Source organism: Cherax quadricarinatus, chromosome 11 (genome assembly GCF_038502225.1).
Source record: "Cherax quadricarinatus isolate ZL_2023a chromosome 11, ASM3850222v1, whole genome shotgun sequence".
NCBI lineage: Eukaryota > Metazoa > Arthropoda > Malacostraca > Decapoda > Parastacidae > Cherax > Cherax quadricarinatus.
This window is the reverse complement of record NC_091302.1, coordinates 6720170-6745231: the sequence shown is the minus strand read 5'-3', so window position 1 is coordinate 6745231 and position 25062 is coordinate 6720170. Positions and strand designations below refer to the sequence as shown.

The 25062-nt window shown below is 44.0% G+C and overlaps 1 protein-coding gene across 2 annotated transcripts; it reads right to left on the bottom strand.

The window, feature by feature from the left end:
- Positions 1 to 1475: 1475 nt before the first annotated feature.
- On the bottom strand, positions 1476 to 24923 carry mRpS26 (mitochondrial ribosomal protein S26). 2 transcript variants are annotated; one of them, XM_070083941.1, is made up of 6 exons: positions 24800 to 24923; positions 22284 to 22432; positions 16223 to 16360; positions 11689 to 11832; positions 4259 to 4373; positions 1476 to 2306 (listed from the first exon to the last, which is right to left on the bottom strand). In XM_070083941.1, the coding sequence occupies exons 2-6, from the start codon at positions 22388 to 22390 to the stop codon at positions 2121 to 2123; spliced, it is 690 nt and encodes a 229-aa protein (XP_069940042.1). In that variant the 5' UTR covers positions 22391 to 22432; positions 24800 to 24923; the 3' UTR covers positions 1476 to 2120. The 2 variants fall into 2 exon arrangements, with proteins under 2 accessions (XP_069940042.1, XP_069940044.1); XM_070083943.1 differs by lacking the exon at positions 24800 to 24923 and adding an exon at positions 24641 to 24776 and having other exon boundaries at positions 1977 to 2306.
- Between the last annotated feature and the right edge of the window lie 139 nt (positions 24924 to 25062).

Below are 25062 nucleotides of genomic sequence, written 5' to 3'. Positions count from 1 at the left end.
TGGTTAGAGTTCTAAAACTCGCAGGACAGTGCGTTAACTACTTGGCCAGCTCGTCGGTCAAGTGGTTAATACACTGGTCAGTGAGTTTTAGGAATTGCTCGCCACGGGTTCAAACCCAATCTGTTCTGTGATTTACCTTCGTGTATTTTGATTATTAAACAGTTCTCTTTGAGGCATTTATATCAGTAACCTATTTTTTTCTCCACTCTCTACCAGATACATACATGTACACCATGTTTTTTATGCCAAATTTCTGGGAAATAAACAACTGTTTGTGTTGTACACAGTGTTTATCTTAAACCTTACGGTATAAAATACAGTACTATCAGCATAGAAAGTAAAGTAAAAAATGAAATACCAAAATAAAACAATAAAATAAAATCATTATATAAGTGTGATGTTGAAATTCAGTAGTAGGGTTCGGCTTGCATCCATTTTGACTTAGGACCGGTTGGTCAGAACCAAGCTTGGTCTTAAGTCAGATGGTACCTGTATTAGTCTACTCCAAATGCATAAAATGTACATGTACAAAATATTAAGTTGTTAACCCTTTCAGTGTCAGTCCCGTAATACTATGCCAATATTCTGGCTCCTTCAAATCTGGTGGAAGGAAGCTGGTAGGCCTACATATGAAAGAATGGGCCTGCATGGTCAGTGTGTGCAGTATAAAAAAAAAAAATCCTGCAGCACGCAGTGCATGAGGAAAAAAAAAAACTGACCACATTTTTGGTTTAAAACAGCAACTTTGTGGTGTAATTTCATATGGTATTTATGGTTCTATTCTCGTTTTCTTGGTCTCATTTGATAGAATGGAAGATATATTACAGAGATGGAGATGATTTTGATTGGTTTCACGATGACAAGTACTTTGAAATTGAGCTGAAAGTAGCGGAAATGTTCGATTTTTGCCGATGTTCAAGAGTAAACAAATGACGTCACCGTCCAATACGTGTCAAAATGGCCAGTCTAATATGCAGTCACGAATGGGTTGACATTATTTATACAATTATTGTAATAATGCAGTAGTCTGCATAATAGGAAATCTTCTATTTTTGTGAGAATAAAAATTCAAAATGGAAAACAAGAGTAATATAAGAGGGGGTCTGGAGACATGACTAATGAACAGAGAAAATATTATTTTAGTGCTAGTAATGTCTGCCTTGTTTATTCTGGAACCTATTTTGAAATTGGCATCTTCAGAAATTTGTGTGACATTGGCCAAATTGCCAAATTCTGACCACTTTATTGGGTAGTTAAAATCGGTAAATGGGTGGTTTCTTGTACTCAGTCAATAGAACAAATAGAGTTTTAGTGAAATAACTAATTTTAGTCGACTGAAACAATGAAGCCGAAAATAGGGCTCCAAGTGGGTGAAATCGCCGATGCGTAAATATCGCTGAGATCGCTAACTTCGCGAGAGTGTAATTTTGTTAGTTTCCATCAAATTTTATACTTTTGGTGTCATTACCATCGGGAAAGATTCTCTATCATTTCGTAAGAGAAAATAATTTTTTTTTCCAAATATTCTGCGACACCAGGAGACACCTCAGGATTTGGGGTTGCGACAGTCAAAGGGTTAAGGATCAGGGGTCTCGACACTGAAAGGGTTAATGAAAAAAACGAGAAAAATCCATCAGATATTACAAATAGACCACCACAATGTTGCAAGAGTATACAGCTTATCCATAAAAGGCTGAATCTTTAGTGCGTTACCCATCTTGCAAAAGGCCATAGTTAAAGACTGAGGATTTAGTGAATACGGATGGTTGTGTGTAGGTTTTATAGCCTTTCTGAATCCTTAAGAGTGCAGCCTGTATGACCCTTATGAGTTTAGTGCTTAGTTAATGATTATAAGAGTGCAGTATAAAGCTAAAAATATTTAATTGTTACTAGAGAGTATTTTAAATTATTAATTTTTCGATTAGAAGATTTTTGAACACACAAGTTTCTAAAAACAAATATTACATTAAAGCACTCAAGTTGCAGTGATTTTTTTTTTCAATTAAACCTAGAAAGTCTTGTTTTGGATCTTTTAAATATTTTTTCCATTGATATCTGCTACACGACGCTGAAATATTATATACAACACTGTGTCCTAACTCAACAATAGCAAACATTAGTTATGACTGTACTGCAAACAAAAGCTTTTCCTTGTCTTCTTCAGCAACATCCTCGGGTCTTGTGCTGCGGCCACGAAAAATATTTCCCTGCTGATCAATGGCAAAGTTGTAATCGACGGGATTTGCTAGAGCAGTTTCGATGGCTTTCTCAAAGTCTTCCCTCTTGATGAAAGTCTTCACGAACTCCTGTTTTATGAGACAATATATGTTACACTACTTTCAAATTAAAATAAATTTACAGGCACACTACAAAAAAACCCCCACATTTTTAATGCAAATACAAAGCAACTATGTATGCATAACAATTATCATACTACAGTGGTTAATGCATGTTTGTGAAGAAGCTAATATTACATTCATGGGGGTGCTGAACACCCTTAAAGAGATGTATATCCTAGAGTTAACATCAAAACACCAGAGCTGGCATCACCTACAAGTCTTTATGTATAAACACAGAATTATGAGTTTAGCACTTAGCTTTAATAATAATAATAAACACAGAAAAAGTTACAAGTTATCACTGTCGTAATATTAATTACGGGCACTCCTCGACTTACAATGGTTTGATTAACAATGTTTCAACTTACAGGGGGCAAAAGCAATTACTTTAGAGATGAAAATGAAGATAATTACCCAACATGAAGGCAGCAAGCCTGTAACTTGTATTCATTTATTTACTTTTCAATACTGTATTCAGTTAGTTACAGTAATTATTTATTTATTTACTTATTCAGTGACAATAATTATTTATTTATTTAGCATATCATAATCAACTTAAGATATTTCCGACTTACGATGGGTTTGTTGTAACGTAACCCCGTCGTAAGTCAAAGAGCACCTGTATTTGGCTTCTCTAATTTGCAATGTGAACAGACTGACTGATGTTATAGTGGCCAGGCTTAAGCTTGGTTACAAGTACTTCTGGCAGTTTGGGAGACACACAGATGATGATCAAACTAAATGCAAATTATGTGATCAGTCATATGGTCACTCTCTTGAACACTATGTGCTTAATTGTCCACTTATTGAGGAATACAGAGACAGACAGTATAATAACCTATGTGACATGTCAAGATATCTCATTAATGAAAATAAGATACCAGATATACTAAGCAAATTTCCTAAATTTACTTGCAACAGATAAGTGATTTGTAGACATAAACCTATATGTACACCTGTTAACCCTTTTGGGGCCTAGTTCTTAGGCCTTTTGTGTGTCCATATGCTCTTGCACTACCATTCACAGGATGGATATGGGGTGCACAATAAACTAGCCACTTTGGTGGCAAAATCTAATCTAATCTAACATTAAAAAAATTCTTGTTCACCCAATATAAATAGACACCAAACTTAAAAAAAAAAAGATCTTTGTTGATAAATTAGACACATGTGCAACTCTTGGGTATCTTTATTGAGGAAACGTTTCGCCACACAGTGGCTTCATCAGTCCATACAAAGGAGAATCTTGAAGAATAGGAGGAGAATGAGGTAATCAGTCCCTCAACCTTGAGTCGATGTGGTCAGTCCATCAATCTTGACTGATTACCTCATTCTCCTCCTGTTCTTCAAGATTCTCCTTTGTATGGACTGATGAAGCCACTGTGTGGCGAAACGTTTCCTCAATAAAGATACCCAAGAGTTGCACATGTGTCTAATTTATCAACATGTCGGTTCTCTGAACCATTCATCTACAAAGCTGTCAGACACTGCAACTTCTTGGGATCTTAATACTTGGAATTCTTCGCTTGCCTAATTCTTGGGCACGACCTACTTCAACATTGAATAAGTGTTACACTGCCTCTGACTGCTGCACCTCTCCTGCCAACGGTATATAAGCTCCTTCTCAGCACGTATGCCGTATTCTATTCAAGATTGATGGACTGACCACATCGACTCAAGGTTGAGGGACTGATTACCTCATTCTCCTCCTATTCTTCAAGATTCTCCTTTGTATGGACTGATGAAGCCACTGTGTGGCGAAACGTTTCCTCAATAAAGATTCCCAAGAGTTGCACATGTGTCTAATTTATCAACATGTCGGTTCTCTGAACCATTCATCTACAAAGATCTTTGTATCAATGTAAAACAGCTGCATTGAAAATCAATTCACTATTTACTTTCTTGTATGATACTCTTACCTGTGTCTCATTGATAATCCTCAAGGCTTCTTCCTCAGCTTTTTCAGCATCCTTTGCTAGTTTCTCCTTTGAGGCTGTGACACGTGCCAAATCTGCTTCAAACTCCTTTTTAATTCTAAGAGGAAAAATAAATTTTATAACAATTTATTCTAAATGCTGAAAAATATTACACGAGGAAATGTAAAATTCTTATATTGGAAGCATTGAACTCGCACACAAGTTGCATTCTTGGCGTTTCAACTTACAAATGAGTTGTGTTCCAGGTGTTTCAGCTTGCAAATCCCATCCAGGGAGGTTCCTTGATGCTGGTGAGGAGCTCTTGATCTAGGGAATTGGATTGGTGTTCCAGTTCCCTGAATTGAGCCTGAATACCTTCCATCCCTCCCCCACAAGCACTGTATAATCCCTATGGGTTTAGCGTTCCCCCTTGAATATAACAATAACCAGCTTGCAAATGAGTTGTTTCTAGTGTTTCAACTTGCAAATGAGTTGTGTTCCTGGTGTTTCAGCATACAAATAAATAGTTTGTTTTTTAAACAATAGCCTTAGTAAAGTAAAAGGACACAAGTGCAACTAGTGTGACATTTTTATTGTGGCAACGTTTCGCTCTCCAGGAGCTTTGTCAAGCCGTTGCAAACACAAGAGGGTATATATAGGCTTAGAGTGAGGTGTAATACTAGTGGTAGTAGTAGTAGTAATATAAGTTGTAGTAGTACATAGTAGTAATGCAATTAATTTGCACATGAGTAAAAGGATATAAAAGCTATTACTTGGGTAACATAAAAATAAGTTAGACAAATATTTCTATTGGAGGTTGAATTAGAGGCAGCCTGTTTCAGTGTTCATCCTCTGTACTGTGCTTGTGTAGTATGAACAGGAGAGACTATGTGATGGCAGGGTTTACAGTTTTCAGGAGGGTTCTTGCTAAGCCTTCAGAGATGGTGAAGCTGCCCTTGTTTTGTTTAATTGTATTAGAAACAGTGATTAGTAATGATTCAAGGCACTTTCGTCTGTGGAAATTAGTTTCTTTGATCACTAATTGGGCGTCCCTGAATTTCAAGAGATGATTGGTGGAATTACGGTGTTGTACACAGGCGTTGTTCAGGTTATCGTTCCTACAGGTATAATGTGTTCATTGAGGTGGATGTCGAGGTTCCTTGCTGTTTCACCTACATAAATCTTGTTGCAGCCTCCACAGGGCATAGTGTAGACCCCTGCAATGACTGGTTCATGGTGCTTGGATTTTGTCCTGGTTAGATCCTTTATTGAAGTGCTGGAAGCGATGGCGACTGGTGTTAGCTTGTGAAAGTACAGTGGGCCCTCGACCAACGGCATTAATCCGTTCCAGAGAGCTAGCCATTAGTCGAATTAATTTTTCCCATGAGAAATAATGGAAATAGAATTAATCTGTTCCAGACACCCAAAAGTATTAAACAAAATAATTTTTTTTACATGAAATATACATTTCCCTACACAAAAACGAATGGGACATGCAAAATAAACAATAATTAAATGGCACTTACCTTTATTGTGGAGTTGTTGATGAGTGATGAGATGGTAGGAGGGATGATGATACAGGTTTTTATTGTTTGGAAGGGGAATCCCCTTGCATAAAGACTTGAGGTACTAAGTCCTTTGGTGGGGTTACCTCCCTTCTTGGTTTTTTAATGCCACTAGAATCAGCTTGAGAGTCACTGGACCCCTGCCGCATGAAAAATCTGTCCAGAGAGCTCTGTTTCTCACGTGCCCTTAGGATTTTCCTAAAATGGGACACAAGTGTCATCGTACATGTTGCCAATACGGCTTGCAACTTCTGTGACAGGATAAAATTCATCTATAAATGCTTGCACCTTTGTAAACATTGCACGCATTTCCCTAATCCTTGACGAAGTCAACTTCCTCCGTCTCTCTTCCTCCTGCCCTTAAGAACATTCCTGAGATGTGATCTGTTGCTGTTGCACCTGAAGCTCTTGTAGGTCTGCAGTGGTTAGTTCTTCCTCGTCGTTTTGCACCAACTCTTCCACATCCTCGCCACAAACCTCCAACCCCAAGAACTTCTCCAATGACACAATAGCTTCTGCTACTGGCATAGGCTCCTGAGGGTTAGACCCAAACCCTTCAAAATCCCTCTCTTGTACACACTGTGGCCACAGTTTCCTCCAAGCAGAGTTCAAAGTCCTGGTAGTCACTCCCTCCCAAGCCTTACCTATAAGGTTTATGCAACTGAAGATGTTGAAGTGATCTTTCTAAAACTCTCTTAGGGTTAACCGAGTGTCTGAGGTCACTTCAAAGCACTTTTGAAACACTGCTTTTGTGTAAAGTTTTTTGAAGTTTGAAATGACCTGCTGGTCCATGGGCTGGAGTAGAGTTGTATTAGGAGGCAAAAACTTAACTTTAACAAAACCAAACTCCCCTGGAATTTCCTCTTGCAAGTCGTGAGGATGAGCAGGAGCATTGTCCGTTACGAGGAGGCACTTGAGTGACAATTTTTTTTCCTGGAGGTATTTTGTCACAGTAGGGCCAAACACACCATAAAACTAGTCCAAGAAAAATTCCCTAGTGACCCATGCCTTACTGTTTGATCTCCACAGCACACACAAATTACCCTTGACGATATTGTTTTTCTTGAACACTCTGGGAGTTTCAGAGTGATACACCAATAAAAGCTTCACTTTGCAATCACCACTAGCATTACTACACAACATTAATGTCAGCCTGTCTTTCATAGGCTTATGTCCTGGGAGTGCCTTTTCCTCCTGAGTAATGTAGGTCCTGTTTGGCATTTTCTTCCAAAACAGGCCTGTTTTGTCACAATTAAACACTTATTCAGGTTTTAAGCATTCAGTCTCTATGTATTCCTTAAAGTCCTGCACATATTTTTCAACCGCTTTTTTGTCTGAACTGGCAGCCTTACCACACTGTGTATGCCACTACGATCTCTCAAACCAGCCTTTGCTGGCCTTAAATTCACCAATATCACTATTTTGAGGCATTTTTTTAACGAGATCATCATGCAACTGCCTTGCCTTTTCACAAATTATAGACTGAGAAACACTATCTCCTGATAATTGTTTTTCCTTTATCCATAAGAATAAGTCTCTCTACCTCTTCAATTATTTGCGGTCTCCGTTTTGAAAACATACTTGCACCTTTCGCAACAACGGCTTCCTTGATTGCCTTTCTGTTCACCAAGATAGTACTGATGGTTGAATGGGGTTTGTTGTATATCCTTTCCAACTTGGACATACTCACTCCACTTTCGTATTTTTCAATTATCTCTTTCTTCATTTCCATCGTAATTCTCACCCTTTTTAACACAGGCTTGGCACTAGAAGCTTTCTTGAGGCCCATGGTGGCTTCTTTAGCAGTTACAAACACTAAAAACACTGGAATAATCCAAATTGTATGGCAGGTACACATGGAAGTGAACGCAACAGCTTGTTAACAATGGCACACTGAGTCTTGGAGTGGCTGGGCCTGCTCAGGCCGCGCTCCTGCTGCATGGACACGTTCCGGACGAATGCCGTTAAATGAGTTTTTTGCCGTTGGTAGAGCCATTTTTTTACTCCAAAGAGTGCCATTAGACGAATTTGCCGTTACTTGATGCCGCCGTTGGGCGGGGGTCCACTGTACTTTAGAAACGGTCAGTGCAACCTGGCTGTTTTGAAGAATTATAACTTTGTTAGGAGTGGTGTTGGTGTGTGGAAAATTAATGATCTGAAGAGCTCTTTTCTTGCAATCTTTGATGAAAAAGGAAGGAAAATGTAAATCAGTGAAGGTTTGGTGAATGTATGTACATTCCTCATCAAGAAACTCAGGACTACAAATTCGGTATGCTCTAAGGAAAACTCTGATGATGATGCCTCTTTTGGTCTTAGTATCTTGACTGGACTAGAAGTGTGTGAGATCATTTTTATCTGTGGGTTTCCGGTAAACTTGAAATCTTATGTTGTTATTTACTTTGTGAATGAGGACGTCTAGAAAAGGTAGCTTATCATTGGACTCTTCTTCTAGGGTAAACTGGATCGCCGGTTCAACTGCGTTGAGCCTTGCCTGAAGATTCCGTACATCGAAACGTTTGGGAGTTATTACGAGGATGTCGTCCACATAACGTAACCAAGTGACGCTTGAAGGGATGATGTTGGCGAAGTGTTCAGACACTAGGTGTTCCATGTACAAGTTAGCTAAGATGGCAATGATGGGGGACCCCATTCCCATGCCGTAGGTTTGTTTATAGAGCCTGTTATTGAAAGAAAAACAGTTGAAATTAACATAGAGTTCAATCAAGTAAACAAAATCTCCGGGAGGTAGAGGAAGATGAAGGTTCTGATTGACTTTACGTCGTAGAACCTCAATGGCTTTTGTGGTAGGTACGTTAGTGAAGAGGGAAGTCACGTCTAAACTGCTTAGTTTCTTGTTACGGATGGAGAGGTTTTGGATGCGGTTGAGAAGGTCGCCTGAATGCTTAAGATGAGTGGTCCCCAGAAGGCAGGAAAGATGTTTGGCAAGAACTCCGGCCAAACATCTTTCCTGTCTTCTGGGGGCCGTCATCCCCGCTCATCTTACGCATTCAGGCGGCCTTCTCAACTGCATCCGAAACCTCTCCATCTGTAACAAGAAACTAAGCAGTTTGGACATGAATTCCCTCTTTACTAAAGTACCTACCACAAAAGCCATTGAGGTTCTATAATGTAAAGCCAATCAGGACCTTAACCCTTTCAGGGTCCGTGCTGTAGATCTACGGCTTTACGTTCAGGGTCCAAACTGTAGATCTACACCATGAGCTCAGCTCACTCTGATAAGTTGTGAGTGGTAAATTTGGGCCTAGATATGAGAGAATACATCTATGTAGTATGTGTGTACCACATAAAACAAATCCTGCAGCACACAGTGTATAATGAGAGAAAAAACTGAGACAGTGACTTTCGATTAAAACAGCGACTTTGCAGTGTTTTTTCGTATGTTTTTTATAGTTGTATTTGCGATTTCTTGGTCTCATTTGATAGAATGGAAGACATATTACAGAAATAGAGATGATTCTGATTGGTTTTAGCAGTGGAAATGGATGTTCAAGAGTAAACAAACGACCTCACACGTCTAATACACACCAGCTGGTGGGTCTAATATACATTCACAAATATGGTGATAATATTTATACAATTATTATAATATTGCATAACAGTAAATCTTCTATTTTTTTATTTGAATAAAAATTCATTATGTGAATAAAAAATCAAAATGGAATTCATTTGTAAAGCCTCAAAATGTAACTAATGAACAGAGGAAATGTTAGTTTAGTGCCAGGAATACCTACATTGTTTATTCTGGACCCTAAATTGAAATTGGAATATTTTGGACTTTGTGTTAAATTGGCCAAATTACCAATTTCCAATCACTTTATTTTGTAGTTGAAACAGTTGACGTGGCGATTTCTTGTGCTCAATCGATAGAATAGAAGTAATACTAGTGAAATAGCTAAGAATTTGGTCAACTGGGATAATGTAATTGGCCTAAAATGGGAGTCAAAGTTGGCAAAATCGCCGATTCGTAAATATCGCTGACACATCAAAATTCGTGAGAGCATAATTTCGTCAATTTTCCATCAAACTTCATACTTTTTGTTTTATTACCTTCAGAAAAAGATTCTCTACCATTTCATAAGAAAAAATAGCGAAATTTTTTTTTTTAAATTCTTGGACCCTGGTGCGCACTATGAAATTTGGCCTCTGGACCCTGAAAGGGTTAATCTTCCTCTACCTCCCGGAGGTTTTGTTGACTTGATTGAACTCTGTGTTAATTTCAACTGTTTTTCTTTCAATAACAGGCTCTATAAACAAACCTACGGCATGGGAATGGTGTCCCCCATCAGTGCCATCTTAGCTAACTTGTACATGGAACACCTAGAGTCTGAACACTTCGCCAACATCATCCCTTCAAGCGTCACTTGGTTACGTTACATGGACGACATCCTCGTAATAACTCCCAAATGTTTCGATGTACGGAATCTTCAGGCAAAGCTCAACGCAGTTGAACCGGCGATCCAGTTTACCCTAGAAGAAGAGTCCAATGATAAGCTACCTTTTCTAGATGTCCTCATTCACAAAGTAGATAACAACATAAGATTTCAAGTTTACCGGAAACCCACAAATTATAATTAAATCTCACACAATTCTATTCCAGTCAAGATACTAAGACCAAAAGAGGCATCATCATCAGATTTTTCCTAAGGGCATACCGAATTTGTAGTCCTGAGTTTCTTGACGAGGAATGTACATCTATTCACCAAATCTTCACTGATTTACATTTTCCTTCTATTTTCATCAAAGATTGCAAGAAAAGAGCTCTTCAGATCATTAATTTTCCACACACCAACACCACACCTAACAAAGTTATAATTCTTCCCAACAGCCAGGTTGCACTGAACGTTTCTAAAGTACTTTCACAAGCTAACACCAGAGTCGCCATCGTTTCCAGCACTTCAATAAAGGATCTAACCAGGATAAAATCCAAGCACCACGAACCAGTCAACGCAGGTGTTTACACTATACCCTGTGGAGGCTGCAACAAGATTTACGTAGGTGAAACAGCAAGAAACCTCGACACCTGCCTCAATGAACACATTTATGCCTGTAGGAATGATAACTTGAACAATGCCTGTGTACAACACAGCAATTCTGCCAATCATCTCATGAAATTCAGGGACGCCCAATTAGTGATCAAAGAAACTAATTTCCACAGACGAAAGTACCTTGAATCATTACTAATCGCTGTTTGTAATACAATTAAACAAAACAAGGGCAGCTTCACCATCTCTGAAGGCTTAGCAAGAACCCTCCTGAAAACTGTAAACCCTGCCATCACATAGTCTCTCCTGTTCATACTACACAAGCACACTACAGAGGATGAACACTGAAACAGGCTGCCTCTAATTCAACCTCCAATAGAAATATTTGTCTAACTTATTTTTATGTTACCCAAGTAATAGCTTTTATATCCTTTTACTCATGTGCAAATTAATTACATTACTACTACTACTACAACTTATATTACTACTACTACCACTAGTATTACACCTCACTCTAAGCCTATATATACCCTCTGTGTCCATATATTGTTTGTAACAGCTTGACAAAGCTCCTGGAGAGTGAAACGTTGCCACAATAAAAATGCCACATTAGTTGCACTTGTGTCCTTTTACTTTACATGTGTCGGTAATTCTACCAACATTATTAGAATAGCCTAAGTGATGGTTGTTGCCTGCATGTCTATGCTGCAGCTTGACTGTCTTAAAAATATAGTGATTAAGCGTCCCATTTAGGAAGACAGACAGTCCTCGATGACACACTAATTTTCTAGGGTTATCCTGGGTGGCCAACCCTCTTGGTTAAAAATCCGAACAAATCTTATAATGCAGTACTGTCAATGCTAACCTTGCCTCTCTTAGTGCAGCTACTCGTAAATTCTCTTGACTGTTGTGCTCCATTAGTTGGTCATGCTCAGCCTGTTCTTCTTCAGCTTTAATAGCCAACTCTGATGTGTCTGACACTCGAAGACGCTCCTCACACAGATGTCGTCTAACGAGAAAACTTTAGGTAAGTACAGTACCATGTTAAATTTTATGTATTACTTTGAAAAGTATGTAGACTGTGGGAATAATAATAGTCTGAGCAATATAAGAAGCTAATAAAGTAAACTCTAAAGTTACACTCTAAGATCACACACATTACTTACCTTAGAATATTTTAGCACTTAGTTTATAGCGAGTGATGAATATATTTATTGTATGAAGCCTGAATAAGTGAAGAATGGATATAATTGAAAACTACTGTATTAATGTAGCACTGTAAAGTGGGGCTCTCATGTATGCAGTCAGGAGAGGGTGGAGATGAGGCAATTCAGAGTGTCACTTGAACTGTGATGTCTGTCCACTTCTGGCAAGACAGCCAATGAATAAATAATAGCAGAAGATGGCAGATATGATAAAAAAAACTGAATTAATGCACTAGTCAGTAAATAATGTAGAATGAACCATGACAGCTGTTTTGTGAGAATCTGAACAAAAACAACTCAAAATATCAATAGTTACTGTAGTGACAAAAAATATTTAACACACATGCCATCACCTCAGCAATGAGAGGTGATAATATCATTAGTAATAATGGTAGAATTACCAACAAAATGTTAGGTAAATGAGCATGGATACAACTAATGTGACATTTTATTGTGGCAATGTTTTGCTCTCAGGAGCTTGACAAGGCTCCTGGAGAGTGAAATGTTGCCACAATAAAATGTCACAGTAGATGCATCTGTGGTAATATCATTAATTTTGAACTAGTTAGAATTAATCTAAATTGTGTATTGACTGCTTAAACTGTTATTGTTTAATTATAAAAAATATACAGAGTATACTGTAAAAGGAAATACTGTACTAAGAATTAATGAATACTAAATGCTGTAAAGAGTTTTTATGAGGATAGTGAGGCTCAGGTTAGGGTGTGTAGAAGAGGGAGACTACTTCCCGGTAAAAGTAGGTCTTAGATAGGGATGTGTAATGTCACCATGGTTGTTTAACCCTTAAACGGTCCAAACAGATCGACGTTCAAATTCGTAGTGCTACAAAAGTAGATCTACTTTTTTTTACAGATTTTCAAATATAACAAAAAAAAATGTAGATAAAAGTTTTTTTTACACGTTTTCAAATGTAAAACAAAAAAGAAGATCTACATTTTTTTAAATACTTTCAGATGTTGAAAAAACGTATATATACGTTTGGACCGTTTAAGGGTTAATATATTTATAGATGGGGTTGTAAAAGAAGTAAATGCTAGGGTGTTCGGGAGAGGAGCGGGATTAAATTTTGGGAATCAAATATAAAATGGGAATTGACACAGTTACTTTTTGCTGATGATACTGTGCTTATGGGAGATTCTAAAGAAAAATGGCAAAGGTTAGTGGATGAGTTTGGGAGTGTGTGTAAAGGTAGAAAGTTGAAAGTGAACATAGAAAAGAGTAAGGTGATGAGGGTATCAAATGATTTAGATAAAGAAAAATTAGATATCAAATTGGGGAGGAGGAGTATGGAAAAAGTGAATGTTTTCAGATATCTGGGAGTTGACGTGTCGGTGGATGGATTTATGAAGATTAACCATAGAACTGATGAAGGAAAAAAGGTGGGTGGTGCATTGAGGTATATGTGGAGACAAAAAACATTATCTATGGAGGCAAAGAAGGGAATGTATGAAAGTATAGTAGTACCAACACTCTTATATGGGTGTGAAGCTTGAGTTTTAAATGCAGCAGCGAGGAGGCGATTGGAGGCAGTGGAGATGTTCTGTCTAAGGGCAATGTGTGGTGTAAATATTATGCAGAAAATTCGGAGTGTGGAAATTAGGAGGTGTGAATTAATAAAAGTATTAGTCAGAGGGCTGAAGAGGGGTTGTTGAGGTGGTTTGGTCATTTAGAGAATGGATCAAAGTAGAATGACATGGAGAGCGTATAAATCTGTAGGGGAAGGAAGGCGGGGTAGGGGTTGTCCTCGAAAAGGTTGGAGGGAGGGGGTAAAGGAGGTTTTGTGGGCAAGGGGCTTGGACTTCCGGCAAGCGTGCATGAGCGTGTTAGATAGGAGTGAATGGAGACAAATGGTATTTGGGACCTGATGAGCTGTTGGAGTGTGAGCAGGGTAATATTTAGTGAAGGGATTCAGGGAAACCAGTTATTTTTATATAGCTGGACTTGAGTCCTGGAAATGGGAAGTACAATGCCTACACTTTAAAGGAGGGGTTTGGGATACTGGCAGTTTGGAAAGATATGTTGTGTATCTTTATACGTATATGCTTCTAAACTGTTGTATTCTGAGTACCCTCTGATTATGGGTGAGTGAGGTGAAAGATTGAATGATGATGCAAGTATTTTCTTTTTGGGGATTTTCTTTCTTTTTGGGTCACCTTGCCTCGGTGGGAAATGGCCGACTTAGTTAAAAAAAAAAAAATAATGAAGAGGATGAGTTTGCTAGCAACCGTCAAACAACGAGGCTTGAGAAGGTATTTTGGTTAGTATGAATTCATTGTTCACTTAGTTTTGACTTAAGACCTGGTTTAAGGACAGGTAAAGCACTGGTATATGGGTTATGACAATTGCTTCCCAAATGGAGTTCTGTGATATTCTTCTTTCTGTAGTATAAGAAATCCCCTTGAAACAGTCTACCTGAAAATCTTATGTAATATTTTCACATTCTTTTTCTTTTAGGTTTTTCAGCATTTTTCAAGAAATTGAATTTTTTTCTATAAGAATTAATTAATTTTTTATTAAAAATATACTGTCTGCACACCTCTGGCAAGACAGTGATAATGTGAATGAGGGCGAAAGTGTTTCCTTCATCGGGTTACCCTGCCTTGGTGGGAGATGGCCTATGTGTTAAAAAAAAAAAATGCATATATACTATATATCTAATAGTTACATGGTGCCCAGAATGTGAGGAAAAATGCTAGGTACTGACAAGTTCACCTGTGGATGAACCTGTCTGGGGCCATGAAAGAGGACCCAAGACAGTGGGTTCCAGGAAAAATACAAGACAGTGGGTTCTGAGGAGGAAAACTGAGATAAGTGAATACTTTCTTTATAAACCATGGAATGGGTGGGATGTGAACCCATGGTGAGCCAGTCTTAAAACTTCAGGCCAGTGCATTAACTACTGGGCCAGCTGGCTACAATAAGATTCATCCATGGGTTCAAATCTCACCCGTTCCGTGGTCTGTTTGCAATCGAGTTTTCTTTATAGTTAATTAACGACAGAGTAGGCTTCTATTAAAATATTTCACTTGGTGTGAGAGCTTTATAAAGTTATCTTTATAAAGGGCTTGGCATTTCTGGTTTCAATATTATTGTAATCCCACTTGTAAAAGCCAGACTATATTTTCCATGCTGGTATTTCAACCTATAAAAGTTTTTTTACGGAAAACAAAAGTAGAAAGGGTGTTTTTGTTTTACACACACATTTTTAGTTTGTTTCGATATAAGAATTTGAATACTAGTTTGTAAAAGCATCATTTTTAAGAGTGGATGCTTGGAACTTGGGGTGTTTGTATGTGTTGGGTCCATCTAGAGAGGTGCCTTGATGCTGGTGAAATGCTTTTGTCTCAGGATTTGGAGTTACACACCCTTTCCTTAGCTCAAACCTTCCCTTTAGCACTCCTCACTGCCCTCACTATCTCTGGTGACCTTTTTCACACTCACAGGTCTCTGTTCTGGAATATTACATCTTTGGTACTTCCTACCATTCAGTGCTGTATGACCCTTGTGGGTTTAGTGCTTAGTTCTGATTGTAATAATAACAGATCAAACCTAATTACCATCCATTCCCCAGATGCTATATGACCCCTAATGGTTTATCTCTTCCTGTGAATTTATAAATGTATGTTGGGACTTCCTGTACATTCAAGAGTGTTGCTGGTCAGGTCACCTGATTGGTACATTAAGGCTATGAGATAAAATACAGTGGACCCCCGGTTAACGATATTTTTTCACTCCAGAAGTATGTTCAGGTGCCAGTACCGACCGAATTTGTTCCCATAAGAAATATTGTGAAGTAGATTAGTCCATTTCAGACCCCCAAACATACACATACGAACACACTTACATAAATACACTTACATAATTGGTCACATTCGGAGGTAATCGTTATGCGGGGGTCCACTGTATCATCAAAACACAAATTCTTGAAAATATGAGATTTTAACATGAATTAGCAAAGTTTATTTAGGTTAAGACATGTAATCATTTCCTTCTGTATAAATTAGTAAATGTGAAAAGAAGAAAACTTTACATATCTTCTTTTTTGGGTCACCCTGCCACTGGTAATTATAAGACTTAAATAAATCTTTGACTCAGACTTAAAAAGCATCAGCATATACACAACATCTAACCAAACCATTAAGACCAACAAATACTGTGCAAAATAAATATTACCTGATGGCCCTCATCGCCATATAGTAATTGTTGTACAAGCATCTTAGCTCAACCTCTTCCTCCAGAGGGAGGGGTTTGCGCTCAGGAATACGGAACATTTTGCTCTTAGCTACAGGAACCCATCGTGGTTTTATCCACCTGAAATTACAAAATAGTTTTGGTTAGTCAACATGTAGGCAGGGCTGGATTAAGGCATTAGGGGCTGCAGCCCAGGGACCTCTGTCAGGTGGAGGGCCTCCAGAGATTAAGTGGAACATATTCACAGTTACTGGTGTAAGTATATAATTATAGTATGTACGTTATTACATCACATATATGATGAACTGTTGGCTGTTGTGGTTAATTTTTTTTTTCCTTTTAAAAATATCACTGGGGGCCCTCACAGTGCCTGTAGCCCAGGGGCCTCACAGTACCTTTTAGTAGCCCAGGGGCCTCACAGTACCAGTCAGTAGCCCAGGGGCCTCACAGTACCTGCCAGTAGCCCAGGGGCCCCAGGGGCCTCACAGTACCTGCCAGTAGCCCAGGGGCCTCACAGTACCTGTCAGTAGCCCAGGGGCCTCACAGTACCTGTCAGTAGCCCAGGGGCCTCACAGTACCTGTCAGTAGCCCAGGGGCCTCACAGTACCTGCCAGTAGCCCAGGGGCTTCACAGTACCTGTCAGTAGCCCAGGGGCCTCACAGTACCTGTCAGTAGCCCAGGGGCCTCACAGTACCTGCCAGTAGCCCAAGGGGCCTCACAGTACCTGCCAGTAGCCCAGGGGCCTCACAGTACCTGCCAGTAGCCCAGGGGCCTCACAGTACCTGCCAGTAGCCCAGGGACCTCACAGTACCTGCCAGTAGCCCAGGGGCCTCACAGTACCTGCCAGTAGCCCAGGGGCCTCACAGTACCTGCCAGTAGCCCAGGGGCCTCACAGTACCTGCCAGTAGCCCAGGGGCCTCACAGTACCTGCCAGTAGCCCAGGGGCCTCACAGTACCTGCCAGTAGCCCAGGGGCCTCACAGTACCTGCCAGTAGCCCAGGGGCCTCACAGTACCTGCCAGTAGCCCAGGGGCCTCACAGTACCTGCCAGTAGCCCAGGGGCCTCACAGTACCTGCCAGTAGCCCAGGGGCCTCACAGTACCTGCCAGTAGCCCAGGAGCCTCACAGTACCTGCCAGTAGCCCAGGGGCCTCACAGAACCTACCAGTAGCCCAGGAGCCTCACAGTACCTGCCAGTAGCCCAGGGGCCTCACAGTACCTGCCAGTAGCCCAGGGGCCTCACAGTACCTGCCAGTAGCCCAGGGGCCTCACAGAACCTACCAGTAGCCCAGGAGCCTCACAGTACCTGCCAGTAGCCCAGGGGCCTCACAGTACCTGCCAGTAGCCCAGGAGCCTCACAGTACCTGCCAGTAGCCCAGGGGCCTCACAGAACCTACCAGTAGCCCAGGAGCCTCACAGTACCTGCCAGTAGCCCAGGGGCCTCACAGTACCTGCCAGTAGCCCAGGAGCCTCACAGTACCTGCCAGTAGCCCAGGGGCCTCACAGAACCTACCAGTAGCCCAGGAGCCTCACAGTACCTGCCAGTAGCCCAGGAGCCTCACAGTACCTGCCAGTAGCCCAGGGGCCTCACAGTACCTGCCAGTAGCCCAGGAGCCTCACAGTACCTGCCAGTAGCCCAGGGGCCTCACAGAACCTGCCAGTAGCCCAGGAGCCTCACAGTACCTGCCAGTAGCCCAGGGGCCTCACAGTACCTGCCAGTAGCCCAGGAGCCTCACAGTACCTCCCAGTAGCCCAGGGGCCTCACAGAACCTACCAGTAGCCCAGGAGCCTCACAGTACCTGCCAGTAACCCAGGGGCCTCACAGTACCTGCCAGTAGCCCAGGGGCCTCACAGTACCTGCCAGTAGCCCAGGGGCCTCACAGAACCTACCAGTAGCCCAGGAGCCTCACAGTACCTGCCAGTAGCCCAGGAGCCTCACAGTACCTGCCAGTAGCCCAGGAGCCTCACAGTACCTGCCAGTAGCCCAGGGGCCTCACAGTACCTGCCAGTAGCCCAGGGGCCTCACAGTACCTGCCAGTAGCCCAGGGGCCTCACAGAACATACCAGTAGCCCAGGAGCCTCACAGTACCTGCCAGTAGCCCAGGGGCCTCACAGTACCTGCCAGTAGCCCAGGAGCCTCACAGTACCTGCCAGTAGCCCAGGAGCCTCACAGAACCTACCAGTAGCCCAGGAGCCTCACAGTACCTGCCAGTAGCCCAGGGGCCTCACAGTACCTACCAGTAGCCCAGGAGCCTCACAGTACCTGCCAGTAGCCCAGGGGCCTCACAGTACCTGCCAGTAGCCCAGGGGCCTCACAGTACCTGCCAGTAGCCCAGGGGCCTCACAGTACCTGCCAGTAGCCCAGGGGCCTCACAGTACCTGCCAGTAGCCCAGGGGCCTCACAGTACCTGCCAGTAGCCCAGGGGCCTCACAGTACCTGCCAGTAGCCCAGGGGCCTCACAGTACCTGCCAGTAGCCCAGGGGCCTCACAGTACCTGCCAGTAGCCCAGGGGCCTCACAGTACCTGTCAGTAGCCCAGGGGCCTCACAGTACCTACCAGTAGCCCAGGGGCTTCACAGTACCTGTCAGTAGCCCAGGGGCCTCACAGTACCTGTCAGTAGCCCAGGGGCCTCACAGTACCTGCCAGTAGCCCAGGGGTCTCACAGTACCTGCCAGTAGCCCAGGGGCCTCACAGTACCTGCCAGTAGCCCAGGGGCCTCACAGTACCTGCCAGTAGCCCAGGGACCTCACAGTACCTGCCAGTAGCCCAGGGGCCTCACAGTACCTGCCAGTAGCCCAGGGGCCTCACAGTACCTGCCAGTAGCCCAGGGGCCTCACAGTACCTGCCAGTAGCCCAGGGGCCTCACAGTACCTGCCAGTAGCCCAGGGGCCTCACAGTACCTGCCAGTAGCCCAGGGGCCTCACAGTACCTGCCAGTAGCCCAGGGGCCTCACAGTACCTGCCAGTAGCCCAGGGGCCTCACAGTACCTGCCAGTAGCCCAGGGGCCTCACAGTACCTGCCAGTAGCCCAGGGGCCTCACAGTACCTGCCAGTAGCCCAGGGGCCTCACAGTACCTGCCAGTAGCCCAGGGGCCTCACAGTACCTGCCAGTAGCCCAGGAGCCTCACAGTACCTGCCAGTAGCCCAGGGGCCTCACAGAACCTACCAGTAGCCCAGGAGCCTCACAGTACCTGCCAGTAGCCCAGGGGCCTCACAGTACCTGCCAGTAGCCCAGGAGCCTCACAGTACCTGCCAGTAGCCCAGGGGCCTCACAGAACCTACCAGTAGCCCAGGAGCCTCACAGTACCTGCCAGTAGCCCAGGGGCCTCACAGTACCTGCCAGTAGCCCAGGAGCCTCACAGTACCTGCCAGTAGCCCAGGGGCCTCACAGTACCTGCCAGTAGCCCAGGAGCCTCACAGTACCTGCCAGTAGCCCAGGGGCCTCACAGTACCTGCCAGTAGCCCAGGAGCCTCACAGTACCTGCCAGTAGCCCAGGGGCCTCACAGTACCTGCCAGTAGCCCAGGAGCCTCACAGTACCTCCCAGTAGCCCAGGGGCCTCAGAACCTACCAGTAGCCCAGGCCTCAGTACAGGCCTCAGTAGCCCAGTACCTGCCAGCCAGGGCCTCACAGTACCCCAGTAGCCCAGCCTCACAGTACCTGCCAGTAGCCCAGGGGCCTCACAGAACCTGCCAGTAGCCCAGGGGCCTCACAGTACCTGCCAGTAGCCCAGGGGCCTCACAGTACCTGCCAGTAACCCAGGGGCCTCACAGTACCTGCCAGTAGCCCAGGGGCCTCACAGTACCTGCCAGTAGCCCAGGGGCCTCACAGAACCTACCAGTAGCCCAGGAGCCTCACAGTACCTGCCAGTAGCCCAGGAGCCTCACAGTACCTGCCAGTAGCCCAGGAGCCTCACAGTACCTGCCAGTAGCCCAGGGGCCTCACAGTACCTGCCAGTAGCCCAGGGGCCTCACAGTACCTGCCAGTAGCCCAGGGGCCTCACAGAACCTACCAGTAGCCCAGGAGCCTCACAGTACCTGCCAGTAGCCCAGGGGCCTCACAGTACCTGCCAGTAGCCCAGGAGCCTCACAGTACCTGCCAGTAGCCCAGGAGCCTCACAGAACCTACCAGTAGCCCAGGAGCCTCACAGTACCTGCCAGTAGCCCAGGGGCCTCACAGTACCTACCAGTAGCCCAGGAGCCTCACAGTACCTGCCAGTAGCCCAGGGGCCTCACAGTACCTGCCAGTAGCCCAGGGGCCTCACAGTACCTGCCAGTAGCCCAGGGGCCTCACAGTACCTGCCAGTAGCCCAGGGGCCTCACAGTACCTGCCAGTAGCCCAGGGGCCTCACAGTACCTGCCAGTAGCCCAGGGGCCTCACAGTACCTGTCAGTAGCCCAGGGGCCTCACAGTACCTGCCAGTAGCCCAGGGGCCTCACAGTACCTGCCAGTAGCCCAGGGGCCTCACAGTACCTGTCAGTAGCCCAGGGGCCTCACAGTACCTGTCAGTAGCCCAGGGGCCTCACAGTACCTGTCAGTAGCCCAGGGGCCTCACAGTACCTGCCAGTAGCCCAGGGGCCTCACAGTACCTGCCAGTAGCCCAGGGGCCTCACAGTACCTGCCAGTAGCCCAGGGGCCTCACAGTACCTGCCAGTAGCCCAGGGGCCTCACAGTACCTGCCAGTAGCCCAGGAGCCTCACAGTACCTGCCAGTAGCCCAGGGGCCTCACAGTACCTGCCAGTAGCCCAGGGGCCTCACAGTACCTGCCAGTAGCCCAGGGGCCTCACAGTACCTGCCAGTAGCCCAGGGGCCTCACAGTACCTGCCAGTAGCCCAGGGGCCTCACAGTACCTGCCAGTAGCCCAGGGGCCTCACAGTACCTGCCAGTAGCCCAGGGGCCTCACAGTACCTGCCAGTAGCCCAGGGGCCTCACAGTACCTGCCAGTAGCCCAGGGGCCTCACAGTACCTGCCAGTAGCCCAGGGGCCTCACAGTACCTGCCAGTAGCCCAGGGGCCTCACAGTACCTGCCAGTAGCCCAGGGGCCTCACAGTACCTGCCAGTAGCCCAGGGGCCTCACAGTACCTGCCAGTAGCCCAGGGGCCTCACAGTACCTGCCAGTAGCCCAGGGGCCTCACAGTACCTGCCAGTAGCCCAGGGGCCTCACAGTACCTGCCAGTAGCCCAGGGGCCTCACAGTACCTGCCAGTAGCCCAGTACCTGCCAGGGCCTCACAGTACCTCACAGCCAGCCTCACAGTACCTGCCCCAGGGGCCTCACAGTACCTGCCAGTAGCCCAGGGGCCTCACAGTACCTGCCAGTAGCCCAGGGGCCTCACAGTACCTGCCAGTAGCCCAGGGGCCTCACAGTACCTGCCAGTAGCCCAGGGGCCTCACAGTACCTCACAGCCAGCCTCACAGCCCAGTACCTGCCAGGGCCTCACAGTACCTGCCAGTAGCCCAGGGGCCTCACAGTACCTGCCAGTAGCCCAGGAGCCTCACAGTACCTGCCAGTAGCCCAGGGGCCTCACAGTACCTGCCAGTAGCCCAGGGGCCTACAGAGTCTTAATCCAGCTCTGCAAGAAGGTAAGTGACAAAGATAATGTTTCACTTCATACTGTATATGTATTTAGAGAGATCATTACGACCTTCACCTTCAATGATTCAATGTTACTGACATACCTTAATGTCCTTATACAGTGGACTTGAGTCCTGGAGATGGGAAGTACAGTGCCTGCACTCTGAAGGAGGGGTGTTAATGTTGCAGTTTAAAAACTGTAGTGTAAAACACCCTTCTGGCAAGACAGTGATGGAGTGAATGATGGTGAAAGTTTTTCTTTTTCGGGCCACCCTGCCTTGTTGGGAATCGGGCAGTGTGTTAATAAAAAAATAAAAATAATAATGTCTATTGCCCTGTAATTTCAAAACAGGCTTAAGCTTGCCCGAAATACTCTGGGGTGTCTGCGTGCATTTTCAAGTGTCACCTGTTTCTTTACAAAGACTCATGTCAAAATAAATATTTAAATTTGATTTTTTTTTAATTTGAACCCACCTGACAGTTTGCGATCCCGTGAGTGTCACCATTGCCTCATGCACAGGATACCATAACCTCGCCCCACAGCCTAAAGCTACAAGGTTGCTGCGCACACCGATATTCATTGTGGAGTACCAGTCAGTGCACTCAGGAGGCAGATGTTGCAGCTGTAAGAAAAGAAATGCTTTATTCAAGGTTTTCATTATAACCACAAAACAGCAACAGACCCAATTCTACTCAGGAAATGCACAGTCATACCTCGCTAATACGGCGGATTAGGTTCCAGACTACTGCTGTGACGCGAATGTTGCCTTAGAGCGAATCAGCCTTTTTTTTCACTTGCCAGTACATATAAAAGCATTTATTAATTGTGCAACAGTGCTATCATTTATTAAGTGTGCAATAGTGCCAGGACTAAAAAAACAATGACAAAAAAAAAAAAAAAAAAAAAAAACAGAAGTGTCACAGCCAGAAGCAAACTTAAGAGCAAGGTGAACTGCTTTAAAGGAATGCCTGTATATAAGTAAGCTTTTTTTATTTTACACAAATCATTTTTACAGGCTAAGAGCTGTTATCTTAACCCAGCTTATTTCAGAACCCCAGGCCTATCTCAGGTATACTTACCCCCAGGATGCAACCCACAACAGGGGTCTACCACCCAGGCATCTACTTACTGCTAGGTGAACAGGGGCAGCAGGTGTAAGGAAACATGTTTAGTGTTTTCACTCTTGCCGGGAATCAAACAACGGACACTTTTATAATGCTCCTCTACATAATGTGATTTTTTTTTTTGAGGTGATTGAAAAAGTCCATTCACAATTAAATAATGCATACTATGAAGACTTTGCATGCACTACACAGTTTTAGGCATACTTTTTCAACCATATTACAAAACTCGCACTATATATATGAGCGGTGGGGGGGGGGACATGGACCTGCTCTGCATGGGTCAGTAGGCCTGTTGCAGTGTTCCTTCTTTCTTATGTTCTTAATAAGAGCTAACTGTACAAACATTTTACACAATAAAATGTCCAGTACATTACCTATAGATTAAACCTCAGAAAAACCAATTAAATTAATGTAACTTATTTCCACTGGGTCCTCTGTAATTATGCCACATCTAGGCATATATGTGCTAAAATGCCAGGAGCAAGAGACCTGAAGAGGGGATCAATGTCCCCATGGCCCCATCTGTGATCAGGCCTCCTGGTAGATCAGGGTCTGATCAACCAGGCTGCTACTGCTGCCTGCACATGACCATGGCCTGGCTGATCAGGTACTGACTTCAAGTGACTGTCCAGCATCTTCTTGAAGACAGCCAGGGATCTATTGGTAATCTCCTTTTGTATGCTGGGAGGCAGTTTAACAGTCTTGGGCCCCTGACACTTAATGTGTTGTCTCTTAGTGTACTCGTGGCGTCCCTGCTCTTCACTGGGGGGATGTTGCATCTTCTGCCCAGTCCTTTGCTTTTGTAGGGAGTTATTTTCATGTACAAATTTGAGACTAGTCCCTCTATAATTTTCCAAGTGTATATTATCATGTATCTTTCTTGCCTGCATTCCAGGGAGAACAAATCAACAGACTTCAACCATTCCCAGTAATTTTGGTGCTTTATTGTACTTATATGTACCATGAAAGTTTTCCATACATTTTCTAGATCTGCAATTTTGCCTGCCTTGAAAGGGGCAGTTAGTAAACAGAAATATTCCAGCCTAGAGAGAACATGTGATTTGAAGAGAACCATCATGGGCTCGGCATCTCTAGTTTTGAAAGTTCTCATTGTCCATCCTATCATTTTCTTATCAGATGTGATAGAAACATTGTTGTGATCTTAGAAAGTGAGATCCTATGACATTATCACTCCTCTTCTCATGTATAAATTACAAAATGTAAAAAAAGAAAAGGTTTAAAAGGTTTTTTCTTTCTTGAGTCGCCCGTCCTTGGTGGGAGATGACCAGTAAGATAAAATTTTGTTCAGATTTTTAACCCCGGAGGGTTAGCCACCCAGGATAACCCAAGAAAGGTAGCAAGTCATTGAGGGATTGTCTGTCTTATTTTCACTGTGGTCCTTCAATCTTGTCCCCCAGGGTGCGACCCACACCAGTCCACTAACACCCAGGTACCTACTTTCTTGCTAGGTGAACGGGACAACGGATGCAAGGAAACATGCCCAATGTTTCCACCCTTGCTGGAGATCAAACCACAGACACTCAGTGTGTGTAGCAAGAGCGTTGCCTACCAGGCCGCGGGTATGTAATAGTAATAGCAATACTTTATTTCAGCATAATACAACGTAAAGTAAGTTTATTCAGGTAAAGGTACACATAAATACAGTTAAATTATTATACATAGCAGAATATGTGTAAATTACCCACCAGGATAACGCAGAAAAGACATTTATATTGTGGTAGTTGACACTACCATGTAGAGCCCAGGGTTGTGTACAACGTTAAATCAGATATATGAAGCCTGGCTACCACTAGCATAGGCCTACTGGAGCTTCAAACACGTCAATTATAAATATAAGAAATTACGGAAATTCTGCTGCTGGTGTTGTTGTTGTTGGGTTGATGGGCAGTGGCGACCCTGTGACCGTCTTCTTCTTCTTCTGTTGGGTTTCAGGGCCACTGACAGCATACGCCGTATCGAACCCGGCCGTCCAGTGCAAGGAGAGGGAACCTCGACCAAAGTGGAAGAATGATTTGACTAGTAACTGCGTATTATACGTCCCTGATACGCCCTGAAGCCAGCAGGAAGGAGCAGGTACAGGCCAATATCTCCTGACAGTTCAGAGGGC